Source organism: Vitis riparia, chromosome 5 (assembly GCF_004353265.1).
Source record: "Vitis riparia cultivar Riparia Gloire de Montpellier isolate 1030 chromosome 5, EGFV_Vit.rip_1.0, whole genome shotgun sequence".
In the NCBI taxonomy this organism is placed as follows: domain Eukaryota; kingdom Viridiplantae; phylum Streptophyta; class Magnoliopsida; order Vitales; family Vitaceae; genus Vitis; species Vitis riparia.
In genome coordinates this window covers 11,240,870-11,254,106 of record NC_048435.1, presented here as the reverse complement: position 1 = coordinate 11,254,106, position 13,237 = coordinate 11,240,870, and the positions used below count along the sequence as shown (strand labels likewise).

Genomic DNA, 13,237 nt, shown 5'->3' with positions numbered 1-13,237 from the left:
ATTTAATTATGAGGAAGCTGATACTCCTATGGGTCCCCATGGTCCCCACTCTAAGCTCATATTCCTTGATGGCACGGTTTATAAGGGTTGAATGGGTTTTTAGTTCACTTTTGTGCATAAGTGTTTTGATAATTATGCAAGGTTGCATAGGGATAAGTGAGTGGTATCTTTGGACTTTGTTAATTGATTAATTAGGACTTTCTATGGTTAATTAATCAATTAGCAACCTTTTTTAGCTAAATTAAGTGACCCAAGCCCATGTTGGACTTAAGTCACTTAAGCCCAATAAGAAGCCTATAAATACCACTTTAGGAGTTAGCGTTTCTATGACTTGTTATTTTCTTCCTATAGTCCAAAGAGAGAACCCTATCCTCCATCCTTGAGATCTCTAGCATCTTAGTGCCTAAACACAAGGAAGAGTCATCGAACAGAATATCATGATGTTTACGAGATCTATTAGGATTTTGGAGTTATCTACATTGATTAGAATGGATATGGGAACATTAGGATCAAAGGTTTGTGGCTTTATTTTTTAGATCTATGTTTTTTGTGGTATTCATATTGTTTTTGAATACCTGTTTATTCGATGTGATAGATTTTATGAGCTTATGATAGATTTGCATGCACCATACACAATCTAAGGCATAAGAACAAAGTAATCTAGGGTTCCCAATAATTGGTATCAGAGCCCTAGGGTAGGTTCTAGCATATTAGATTTGTTCTATAGTGTGCCAAATATGTTCTAAGTTGTTAACTCTATTTTACAGGGTTTTTTTTTCATCCCATGGCCCTAAGGGATGAATGAATTTGATTAATTATTCATATATTTAATCTGATTGATTGTTATTGATTCAATTGAATGAAAGAATGAATATGAATAGATATGATCTATGCCTTCTGATTCTCTAGATTGGGTTGTACACCCCATAAGGGGTATAGGATTTTTATTTCGTTGTAATATATATATATATATATATATATATATATATATATATATATATATATATATATATATATATATATAATATGGGTTGTAAGCTCCATTATAGGAGCATAGGAATTTTTATTATTGTAAAATTTTCAATTTTTTATATCCATTTATGGTGACCTAAGAGAAAAGAAAGAATCTTGAAGGTTCTTTTTGAGATTCTATGGTGGTTAAAGAAGAAAGAAGGATTTTTGGAAGTTCTTGTTTTGAGATCCATGGTTACGCATTAATGTCAAATTAAACTAAAAATCGATACTACCTCCTAGTATTTTATTGGGGCAAACGACATGTTGATTTGAAGCTAAGAAAGTCATGAATCCAATGGTTCAAACGGATTGCAATTTGGAGTTGAAATGAGGGAGATATGACTGAATGAAGCAAGGTTGCTCAAAGTGCATGATAGCATAGTGATATCAACTTTGAGCCAAAATTGAGATCACTTACACTGAGTTTCCTAGGTCAAATCACCAATTTTTTGAAGCTTAGAAAGTCAGGAATCCAATGTTTCAAATGGATCGCAACTTGAAGTTGAAACAAGGGAGATATGGTCAATCGAAGCAATGTTGCGCAAAGAGCATGTTGTTATGGAATTGCATACAAGTTCAATTCCTTTTAGTTGTTTGGCCTAAATTTTAGGCCTCTCCTTTTGGGCTCATTTTGGTGGCAATTGGGCCTTTTGGGTTTTCAATTTTCACTAACCCTATCTTTGGTTGCAGGGCTATTTTTGGTAATTTGGATTTTATCCAAATTTTAATTACCAAATATGCAACAATATCCCTAAAAGCCATGGGAAAATTTTCTATTTATTTATTCCTTTGTTTTTATTATATGCTCTTAATTAATTGCATATGTGGCATCAAGATATTTTGGTATTCTTAATTGGAAATAATCTTTCTTGTTTTTTTCAAAATTGGAAAACTTATTTAAATTGGAATGTGCATGGTTATGAAATTTTATTTCAAAGAAAAGATAAGTTGGAAAATGATTAAGAGTTTTCTTATATTTTTAAATTTAATTCTTAGATATTTTATTTTTATTTAAAATATTCTCAAATCTTTGAGATCTCAAAGAATAATTTTTTTTTTAAGGAAAAACTTTTATTTTTCCAAATCATTATAAAATATTATTTTTCCTATTTAGCATAGGATTCTAATTTAAAGAAAATAAGTTAATTTTGAAATTTTATAATAAATAATTTATAATTAAGAATGGTTACCAAAATAAGTATTAGAACCCAAAGAAAAGTGTTTTGGTATTCTTAGTAAATTTTCATGAGAATATATTTTCCAAGATTATTTATCTAAACTGGTTGTTGTTAAGAATATTGTTATTTCTCTATAACTATCTGTTTATTAAACTTTAGGAGGTTTTCCTATTCTTTCTTAGTAAGAGAAGGAAAATTATACCTATAGTTGGTCCTCCAAGCTCTTCCCCCCAAAGAGAATAAGGAAATTGTTTTATTTGGACAATTCAATGATAAGGAATAAGAGAGCAATTTTTTCAGCACAGGAGTCTCAATTTAAAAGATAAATAATGGATTTGGAAAATCTCATGATAGAGAATTTATGATAAGAAGGATTACCAAAATAAGTTTAGAAAGTTTTAGTAATTTAATGTAGATATAAAACATTTTGAAAAATACTTTTCATAATGTATTATTTAATTCCTTTTTGGAAATAAACATTTTTTTGGAGTTTTTCATAGAAAATATTTTATCCATTAAGGAATTACTAAAAGGTTCTATTTTTTATAGTATTTAATGGAATAAATTATTATGAAATTGTCATGGAAATATTTATTAAGTTAGAAAAGTGTAAGGAATAAATAAAGCAAATTTTATGAGGATTTTTTAATATGAAAAGCAAAAGTTAATTTCATGGATAAGGTGCTCTCAAGATTATTCAAAATCTCATAAATTGGTAATTTCATTATTACACAAGAGTTTCCAATTTGGAAAATAAATATTTAAAAATTTTTCATCATAGATAATTTATTATTAAATGATTATTACCAAAAAGCTTAGTAATTTGATGAAAATAAATTTCTTTGAAACATTTCCTAGATAAAATATTTATTAATTGGAATTGTGTGTAGAAGGAGATTTTATGAAAATAGATTTTAAAATTTTGAGAGTGGATATTTTATCAAAATTCTTTTTGAAAATTACTATCATGGATATTTTAAATTTTTCATGTTGGTATTCTCCTATTACACTAGGTTTCTAATTAGAAAATAAATATTTTTGGAAATTCTCAAAGTAGATAATTTATTCATCAAGAAAATTACTAATGGTTTTAAAATGCTTTTATTTATCTCAGAGGATTAAGTACGAAAGGCCTTCGGCAAGCCCACAAGCTCCATTGTCGAGAACATCTTGATTTAGGTTCATCACCACCCCCATAGTGGGTTAGCCCTAAGAATCAGGAGATATAAACTCTCCATATGGACAATACTAGATATGTCTATAGTGGGAGCGACCACCCCCACGGTGGGGTTCTTTACTTGGTGACATTGATAGTTCATAGACAATGGTTATACACTTGACATTGGATATGAAGTGGTGGAATCGCCCCACGCAGTCCCACTTGCATAGTCCTTGGGCCAAATAAAAGGTATGTTGATCTTGCATTTAAATACCTTTATGGTTAGGGCAAGGAGATCAATCTGAGAGGATCTCTAACTAGTAATAAAATCATAACTTGCCCCATGTAAGCTTGATTCTTATGATACTAGGATAACTTGCAAAAGCACATGTAATTTGAGAGTGCTACTATGGACCTATATTTTCCACGTGCGTTCCCACTTGGTCAACAAGACTTGTTTTTGTTTGAAAAAATAGTTTTGGAAAAGTCGTAGTTGCCACTTATTTATTTTTATTTTAAAAGGGAAAATAAAACAAGAAATAAAACCTTAAAAAAAAAAGTGACTTCATAGTTTTGGAAAAACACGTTTTTGAAAAGCCCGAGTCTAGGTATAGGGATCAAGTTAGCTATTGGGAAGGTACCTCAAAGAGGTAGCACCCCTCTAAATCCTAAAAAGGTCTCTAGTGGCTAGGTTAAGGGAAGTATGACAATTAATTGATTGATTGAAAGTACCAATGAAGCAAATGGGTAAGGTGATTCAAAAATTTCTACTAACACTAGCATGCCAAGTAAGAATTCAAAACGCGATCATAAAGAAAGTATAGTATGTGTATTTGAACTGTTTTTTAAACACTTTCAGAAAACATCAAAATTAGTTCAAAATATGACACACAACATGCACTTTATCAAACATAGTCAAGCAAGCATCAAGGCAATCAAATATGGCATCAAACATGGATAGGGTTTGCATAAATATGCATATTCATGGAATTTGAAAGTGAAAGGTAGAGAACGTACCTTAACAACACACGAGACCGCTTACATGAAAAATATGGTTAGTGCACAAACATAAAATAATCACATGTATATCACAAACCAGGCCAAAAATCAATCATTATTCAATCAAGCATATCGATCAAAATTAATTAACAGAATAAAATAACATGTATTGGACTCCACCTTTGTCGGATATATTGATTTTAGAAATTCTATTTTTCCTTGTGACCATGTGGAAAGATCATAGGAATTTAGATGAATTTCATTACTTTTAGAATTATTGTTTTCTATTTGTATTTATTAAATAAATAAATAACAAAGAAAATATTAAAGATGTTTGCTGAGAAAAAATGGAATGAAAAAATATAAAAGAAAGTTTATGCTCTGATTACCATTCAACATTGGTTTTCTCGGCATGAAGAAAGGTCCATGAGTTGGTTTCTCTTGTCATACTTGTGAACATCAACTACTCGAACCATGCAATCATTATCTAAACCAACCATCTGGTGGAGGCATTTTCATTTGTTCTACTATCTTTCTAATTTTAAAATCAAAGAAATATATTGAGCATCAAGTTATTCAACCAAAACGGCTTCACCTACTATGCCTTCTTTCATCTCACCACATTTTTCTCTAATGAACCAATTGATCTAGTGTCTTAGAAAAAAAAAATCACATCAAACTGATCTTCGAAAAACAATTGTGGAGATATACACCATGCACCTTGGTGAAAAGCTATAGAAGGACTAACACTGCTTAACCCTGTAAGACTGCTTGCATGAGACATTTTGACGAGAAGCGCTAAGGAATGACCAATCCCTCCAACAGCTCTAAGAATTGCTACTTCAAAAGATGAAACACGAGGATAGAAATGAGTAATGAAGTCATGGTTTTGCTTTACAACTTTTGTATACAAATAAATCATCAAAACCCGATGAAGCCCTTGCAAGGTCTAGACACTTTTATCAACAAAAACATAAATAGCCTTGCACTTCTAAATTATGTGGTTCCATGACTTCAGCTTGTAAAGAGAGATATGCTTCTTCTAATTCTTGTTTACCTTGTAAGGCTCACTCAAGATCTTCTCCTAGTCTTTGCCTTGCTTTCTACTCTTCAAACTCGAGAATCTAGACCTGTTCCACTATAGATAATTCCAGTTTTTGGTGACAAAACTTGTACACTTTAGATCAATATCTCATTTACTAGGATAGAAGATAGTCTCTTCGAATCTGGAATATTACCACTTGTTGATCCATTCGCATCAAATCTATCAGATCTTTGAACGAAAACTGGCATAGTGATGTTTGTCCTCTACATGGAACTAGAAGGCTATGAATTTTCTGAAGGAGCTTGGAATGACTTCACACATATTGGAGCTTTGATACTAAGGCTAGGGAAACTTCTAGATCATATTCAAAGTCACTATCATCATCCGACAGTTGAGTTTGATACTATTGAAGTTCCATTGCCACCTAATGTGGTATTCGCTTCATCAAAGAACCCTAATCCCTTGCACTGGTACACACAGATAAAACAGCAAGGAAAGTCTGCTCATTAAGTCCTAACCCTAACTTCTTCATTGATTTTTCGTTGTTTATTACATTAAAACAAAATTTATAACCTAATTCAACTATGCTAAAGTAACTCTTGCCTAATCAAAAAGGGTTTTTAGCAAAAGTTACGGTAGTATAACGGTCTTAGGTGTTGTCCACTGGGATAGATTATTTCAGGGAACTAAGGCTTGAATGGGTGAAAAAGAAATTATTATGATCGAGTGAAATTGGATTGACAATTCATGATAAAAATTCAAAATAACAATGATTTCAAATTGAGAGGAACAATAAAATGTAAAACAAGAGAAAATTAATAGGAAAAAAATTTCATGGAGTTAAGATTTTCTAGAAAACAATTTCTACAGTGAATAGATGTTGAGATCTATCTTTCACCAAGTTAGATTGAGAACCTAGATTCTCATCTCAACTAATTTTAGATTGAGCTTTAAGTTTAGACCTAATTTCTCTTCAAATAAAGTTATTTAATCCAAGAGATCAATTTCAACTATATATTCAATTCATCTTAAATCATCTTCCAATGATTCATACAATACAACTATTTGATCTCATCAAATCTAGCTTTAAGAATTTAATGAATCTACCTAGCTTGCAATGTAATAGTCGTTCAAGATAATTTGAAGAGAAAAATCCTCAAAATTCAAGTAATCAATCAATTTGATCAAATTACCTTTATAATTAAGGCTCACAACTCTAATTCACCATTGATTTTGCTTTTAGATCCTCCTTCCTTCTAGAAAAACAAGATTTGACCACTCATGCTTGGAGATTTGATCTCACAAGGCATGTTTGGCCAGTGAGAAAATGAGGGAAAATGAAAGAAAAAAAAAATAATTCTATTAAGAGAGAATCTAGAAAATTCTACAATCAAAAGTATCCAAAAGATCTTTAATGAGAAATTCAAGTTCCTATTTACATGTCAAGGTCAAGTAGACACTTGGTATCATCTAAAAGGTCTTTCAGAACCTTATTCATTCAATAATCTAGAGTTTAACAACAAAATAATTATTTCACATGAGCTCAACCATTTTTCACGAAGAGAATCAATTTCGCATGGTCGTGCGAAATTAGTGCAGCAACAACAGCAACAATAGCTTTTTAGACCATTTCGCATGACTATGAGAAATTTTTGCATATTCATGCGAAATCAACTTACACATCTTCCTTAGCCTACAACACAATTTCCTCCTCTGGTACAATTCACACAATCATGCGAAATTTTCGCATAATCGTGCAAATCTACAACATTTGGTTTTTGAGCTCCCTTTTGTCATTTCTTCCATTTCCTTCTTTTGATTTCACCCTAACTACCTCTAATTAGCCCAAATCCTGGTCCAAACCAATTGCATTACTTCTTCCATTATTTATTTGAATCATCATCAACATAATTTGTTCTCTTCAATTTGATTCATCTCTTCTATCACCAATTTATCAAAATCATACCTTGAAATGATTCCAAAACTTTATAAAACTTGTTAGTAACTCTTGCGAGGGCAACAACTTGCTAATTGGGTATTTTAGGCCCTAACCCTACAAGATCTTAGAGCATCACCACACTTCCATATGCCTTCTTGTACACACAAGGCCCTTTGCTATGAAAATGTTTGGTTGTTTTATCTTACAAATGTGACACACTACAATAGATAGGAGTAATCTGATGGATTTGAGTATGACCAATGTTGAAAAGATTTTCCATAGTTGAAGCAAAGTTTCAAACTATAACATTTAACTACAATCTTAGCCACATAAAACGCAAGTTTTCTATCTACTCTTGTGTTTCTCTTATAGATCAACTTAAACTTATTTATATAAAATATTTTATTTGAGATTTAATTTCTAAGATTTCATTACAAATTTGTGGTGACAACTTTTTCTTAACATTAATTTATTTAAATAATTAAATTTATTAATAATTTATCTTATCAAATTAATTTTAATTTATAGAATATTAGAACTTCATTAATTTTTTTATATTGTAGCCATTTTTTAGTAAAATTACATTTTTAATATTTTAAAATAAAAATATTTAAAATTAAATATAATTACAAGGATAAATATAAAAAAAAATTAAGAGTGAATTGGTAGTAATTTTTTAAAATAGGATTAATGAGATAAATATGAAAAGTAGTTAAAATAAAATGATAATATAAATTTAAATGAATAATTAAAAAAAATGGATTTTTTGAAAAGTCACCCAAAATATTGGTGACGCATAAAAGTCCAATTTTTTTATAAAATCTATGATATATCGCCAAAAAATCGTTGATTTTTTTAGAAAATCAGTAATTCATTGAGGAAAAATCTGTGCTCCCCACTTCCAATTTTTCGGCAACATTTTGGTTTTTTACCAAAATATCAGTGATATATCGCCGATATTTTAGATTTTTTGGCAAAAAAAATCCTTTGATCGATAATCGTTGACCAATTTCGCTTCGGCCACCTCCGATATCCGATATTTCGGTGAAATATCCTGATATTTCAATACTTGTTCATCCCTTAGGGTCATGGGAGGAATAAAACAACCCTGCAAAACAGAGTTAGCACACCCTAAAATAGATCTAACATACTAGAATCTACCCTAGGTCTTTGATACCAGTTGTTGGGAACCTTGGATTACTCCATTCTCATGCCTTGGATCAAGTAAGGTGCATGCAAATCTATCCTAGGCTCTCTAAATCTATCGTAGTGAATAAACAGGTATTCAAAAACAATATGGATACCATAAAAAACATAGATCTAAAAAATAAAGTCACATACCTTTGATCTGAATGTTCCCAAATCAATTCCAATCGATGTAAATAATTCCAAAGTCATAATGGATCTCGTAAACATCATGATCTTACGTCTGATGACTCTTCTTTGTGTCTAGGCACTGAGATAGTGGAGATTTCAATGGTGGAGGCTAGGGTTCTCTCTTTAAACTGAATGGAAGAATGGCAAGACTTCCCCGTGAACTAGTATCCATAATATAGTAAGGTAATAGTTATCAATCTTTCAAAATTACCTCTACTGTCCTCAACTAACATACTTTAATTCATAAAGAACATATGTTAAATATTATTTATTAAGAAATTATTATTATCACAAATTTTATTATCACAAGTCCTTAAATGACCCAAAGGTACATTATCTCAATCTATGAGAATATATATTGCTACTTAACTGAATCAATTGTGATCGAATTTATTATAGGAAATATATGACTACTTTAGAGTCATATATTAATAACTCAATCCATCCATGTGAATACATTATCTCAATCCATTCAAATACAATGCAGATTATGTAGGTTGAATGCTCAAATAAGTAACAATGCAACCATAAAAATATAAAAATAGAAATCATAACAAATATAAATGTATCATGAAATCTTTTTTTGTTGTATCATATGATGCTTTTAACAGTTGTATCCTAGTAACTCCTTCGGTGGTCATGTTGCTTCCAAAGTCAATCTATGCCTCGAAGTAATGACAATGTAGGTGTAGTCATATTTAATGCTTTATAACACGGTGGGTCCCTCAGGGGTGTTAATGATAATTTCTAATCGGCTCTCTCATGCCTCTCCGATTGTAGTAATACGTGGCAATCAATACCCACATCCCTAAGATACTAAAATATGAAAACTAAAAAACTAAAAAGAGTCTGACATTGAAGAAATTGAGAGAGAGAGAGAGAGAGAGTAGCTGTAGTACTGAAAACCAAATTAGGAGTGACAATTGGAAGCGAAGAACTCATCCGAGAACTACAAAATGGATCATATTGGAACCAACCCATATGACTCCCCACATGTGACCTTTCGACGCATAGATCATCTCGTATACGTACCTTGAAAAGCCAGCGGACGCCGAACTTCTACTCAAACTTGGACTTCAATCAAGGCCAAACTAGATCAAAGAGGCATCTGAATTTGACGTGGAAAAATAGGGATGAGTATTGAATACATGTTGTTAGATTTGACTACATTTTTGCCGACTTGTACGCTACTCAAGGGGAAAGTGGACCATTTGACACTGATATTTATGTCAAAACACCCTGCCATGTCTAGAAAGTGCCCAACTTTCTTCACGGCGTGAAAATGTGGCCACTCAATATGCTTCATTTGGTATGATAACTTGCAACTAGGCAAAAATGATTCCCTTCCCTACCAAGTATACAGCAACTGCTTCTTTACGTTCATGTCTTCAACCATCTTTCTCCTCCAACGTCTCTTCAGATTTTCTATTATATTCCCAGATAGACTTTCAGATTCAGATGCCCCAAGCATGGGCCTAGAGCTTACTTTCCTTTTTCTTTTTTTTTTCTTACCCTTTTTTTTGGGTGTATATTCGAAATTATTACTAAAATCAATCAGTCTAGAGAGTTCGTTTTCAATCTCCAAAATGATCAATGCTTTTGGGAAGGAAGAATTGATGGCAGCTTTGGGCTGCAATTCGTCTTTTCATCCTGCAGGCTACATGTGTAGTTGTTTTCGATGCCCCGAAAATTCCAATGTTTACGGCCACCGGCCATGAAGACAAGAGACCCAACCAGCTCAAGATTTTTTTTTCACCAGACATCAATCTCATCCCACAATCCACAAAATCCTGAATGCATTCGTGACCTGCATCCCACTACCCAATAAAAAAAAATTAAATAAATAAAATAAAATAAAAACCTAAAGAAACAAAGTTTTGTGGATTGCAGGCTCGCAGCACCCAGCAAAACAACAAAACTCATAATGCTGTGGCCTATATGTTCAAGGCATCTACATTCTACACTCAGAAACCTATACTGAACTGAATAATTATAGAACATGAATGGAATGGAAAGTCAATTCATCATCAATCCAACCTAGGCCTAGGCCTCAAGCTCAAGCTCAAGCTCGCCTGCTGCTTGCGTTATCAAACATGATCAAAAGAATTTTCTTTCAATTCAAAAATCAATAAAACCCTCAGTTTCTGAAATCCCTCCAATCCAAGCAATCGGGGCGAGTATAAAATGAACAAAACCGAAACACTTTCTTTTTTTTGGTTCTAATTCTAAAACATAACCAAACACACTAATGTCAAAATTCCTCCTTTGGATTTTTTTCGGAATCCAAACAGAGATTTTGCACTATCCCATTACAACAAACCCTAATCTCTAACTAAGCTAAAAGGGGAAAACAAAAACAAAAACCAAAAAAAAAAAAAGAAGAAAAAAAAAATCTGAAACCTACCCATCACTCCCCTAACCACCAAATTATCCACAAGGCCTCACCATCACATCCCTCTGCTTCAGCTTCCTCATTTCCATAATCTTCCTGTGCGAATTAGAATGCACCTTGCTTGAGAAAGTCGGGCTGCTCGCCGGCCGATACTCAGCCACGAGGCGGCCAGACTTGTACCGCACCCCGCAAGCATTGCAGAGGGTTTTGGGGCCGAGGGGGCCTGCCCGCCATTGGGGTGTTTTCTCCGCTTGGCAATGCTGGCACTTCCTCCCAATTGTAGAGCTTGTAATTGTTTGTTTGCTATTGGTAGGGCTGCTGTTGTTGGCGTTGGTGTTACCCTGGCTACTCCACCACCACCACGGCTGGCCCGGGATGTCCGAGAAGTCCTTGTGGCGCCTGCGGCGGCGCTTGCTCCTTGCCCGGCTGGGCACTCGGAAATTCTCGCAGCAGCTCATTATAGTAGTGGTGCTGCTGTTGCTGTTATTGCTGCTACTGCTGTGGCTGCTGTTCTCCAGCACCGAAATTGGGCTCTGCTGTTTGGGAACGTTTTCCACGCTCGTTGGAAGATAGTCCAGGAATGTCTCCACGCCCGGGAAGACGTCTTTGTTCAACCATTCCAGCTCTTCCTCGACAGGAGGATCCTGCAGGGGTAAATTGATACACATCAGCGATGAGTCCGTACAATTAGTCTGACTCGCTTACAACCCGGGTATCCAACTCAATCACTCGGGTTGGTCGCCCAGTTGACAAGGAGGTTACCGGTTTGGGATGGGGCCCATGACTTTAAAATAATTGGGCCAACCCATGTTACTTATTTTGGACTCGGGTAAAAGGACAAATTAGGGCTGCCCCACATGGGAAGAAATAAAAGGTTTTCAAAAAATGATGGATAATAGAGTCTTTCCATATGGTAGACAACTTACCAAAAGTAAAAATATTGAAATGGTGGCCCTAAGAAAGGTTTGAAAGAGAAAGAATCTCCTTGCACATTTATTTGTACAGCTCTGATTTTGTGACTGACAGCTCAGAGCGATAAAGATGGTGGCCATCTCCGCATTTAATATTTCCAAAAACAAAAAAAGGAAACGCATGTGGCTTAGTGGTCATTCGGTGTCCTTAGGGTTTCCCAGGGACAATATCGTAAGTACGCCCACACAAAGGTGGAGGCGTGGTGCCCCCTTCACAAACACGGCCTGCGCCTGCGCGTCTAGAAAAAAATCGCACCACCATTTAATGCGTTTGGTTCCGACTCGGCCGTGTCACCGTCACACAGGGGAGCCTCACTCGTGACTCGGCTGAGCCAACTCGGACCAAACCCTAAAAAATACGCCAACCCAGCCCCGAAATGAGGAAACCCAGGCCGGACTCGTCCGGCTCAACGGCAAACTCGGTCCCCTAGCAAAGGAGAGGGAAACTTACAGGGAGTGAACGGCTATGACCACCAACTAAGAGGGAAGAAGAAGAACGGGTTCTCCTTTTGTGGTCATCGTCGTCGTCCTCGCCTATGTCCGACGAGAAGTCCAGAAGGTCGTCCACGAAACAAGCCGCTGGGTCCAAAGACTCCATTTCTAGAGATACCAAAGTTTGCGATGAATACCCACAAACAAAAGGGCTAGGGGTTTGATAGAGAGATAGAGAGAGAAGGCCTTTAAAAAAATATTTTTCTTTTTTTGTTAAATATTTTCTAGAGAGAGAGAGAAGAGAAAGGAGGAGAGGGAGAGAGAGCCTTTCCTCTCTCTTTCTTTTGCCTATATTATCACTATACCGAGGGTTTTTGGGTGGCAACGAAGGGATGTCCATTTTTTGCTTTTGTTTTATTTTATTTTTCCATCATTTTATTATACTCTGGAGTAGCATCCCACCCTTCTTCTGTGCACCCGCGTGTATTATTCTACTCAAGCGTCGTACAGAAAGCGTATTAGTGAAATCGGACGGTCAGAATAACTAGAAAATGCGAGGGTATAACGGGAAGAGTGGTTGGCAATTTCCATGGGAGGTAAAAGAGGGCGGCCCATGTACGCAATGGCCTGCCCTAACTCAACGACCTTGACAAAGCCATGGGCCAATGAGGAGCAACTCACACGTCATTGGACGAATGGGATACTGACACGTTGGACGGTGATTTTGAATT

The 13,237-nt window shown here is 34.5% G+C and overlaps 1 protein-coding gene across 2 annotated transcripts; it reads right to left on the bottom strand.

Moving 5' to 3' along the window:
- Positions 1–10,805: 10,805 nt before the first annotated feature.
- Positions 10,806–12,810, bottom strand: LOC117915009 (GATA transcription factor 1-like). 2 transcript variants are annotated; one of them, XM_034830549.1, is made up of 2 exons: positions 12,526–12,810; positions 10,806–11,747 (listed from the first exon to the last, which is right to left on the bottom strand). In XM_034830549.1, exons 1-2 carry the CDS (start codon positions 12,670–12,672, stop codon positions 11,139–11,141), a joined length of 756 nt encoding a protein of 251 aa, XP_034686440.1. In that variant the 5' UTR covers positions 12,673–12,810; the 3' UTR covers positions 10,806–11,138. The 2 variants fall into 2 exon arrangements, with proteins under 2 accessions (XP_034686440.1, XP_034686442.1); XM_034830551.1 differs by lacking the exon at positions 12,526–12,810 and adding an exon at positions 12,030–12,519.
- Between the last annotated feature and the right edge of the window lie 427 nt (positions 12,811–13,237).

Coding starts and splice junctions, on each gene's coding strand:
- LOC117915009 (XM_034830551.1), bottom strand. CDS start 12,197: ATGCGTTTCCTTTTTTTGTTTTTGGAAATATTAAATGCGGAGATGGCC. Junction 11,748..12,029: donor TTTCAATATTTTTACTTTTG/GTAAGTTGTCTA, acceptor TTACCCCTGCAG/GATCCTCCTGTCGAGGAAGA.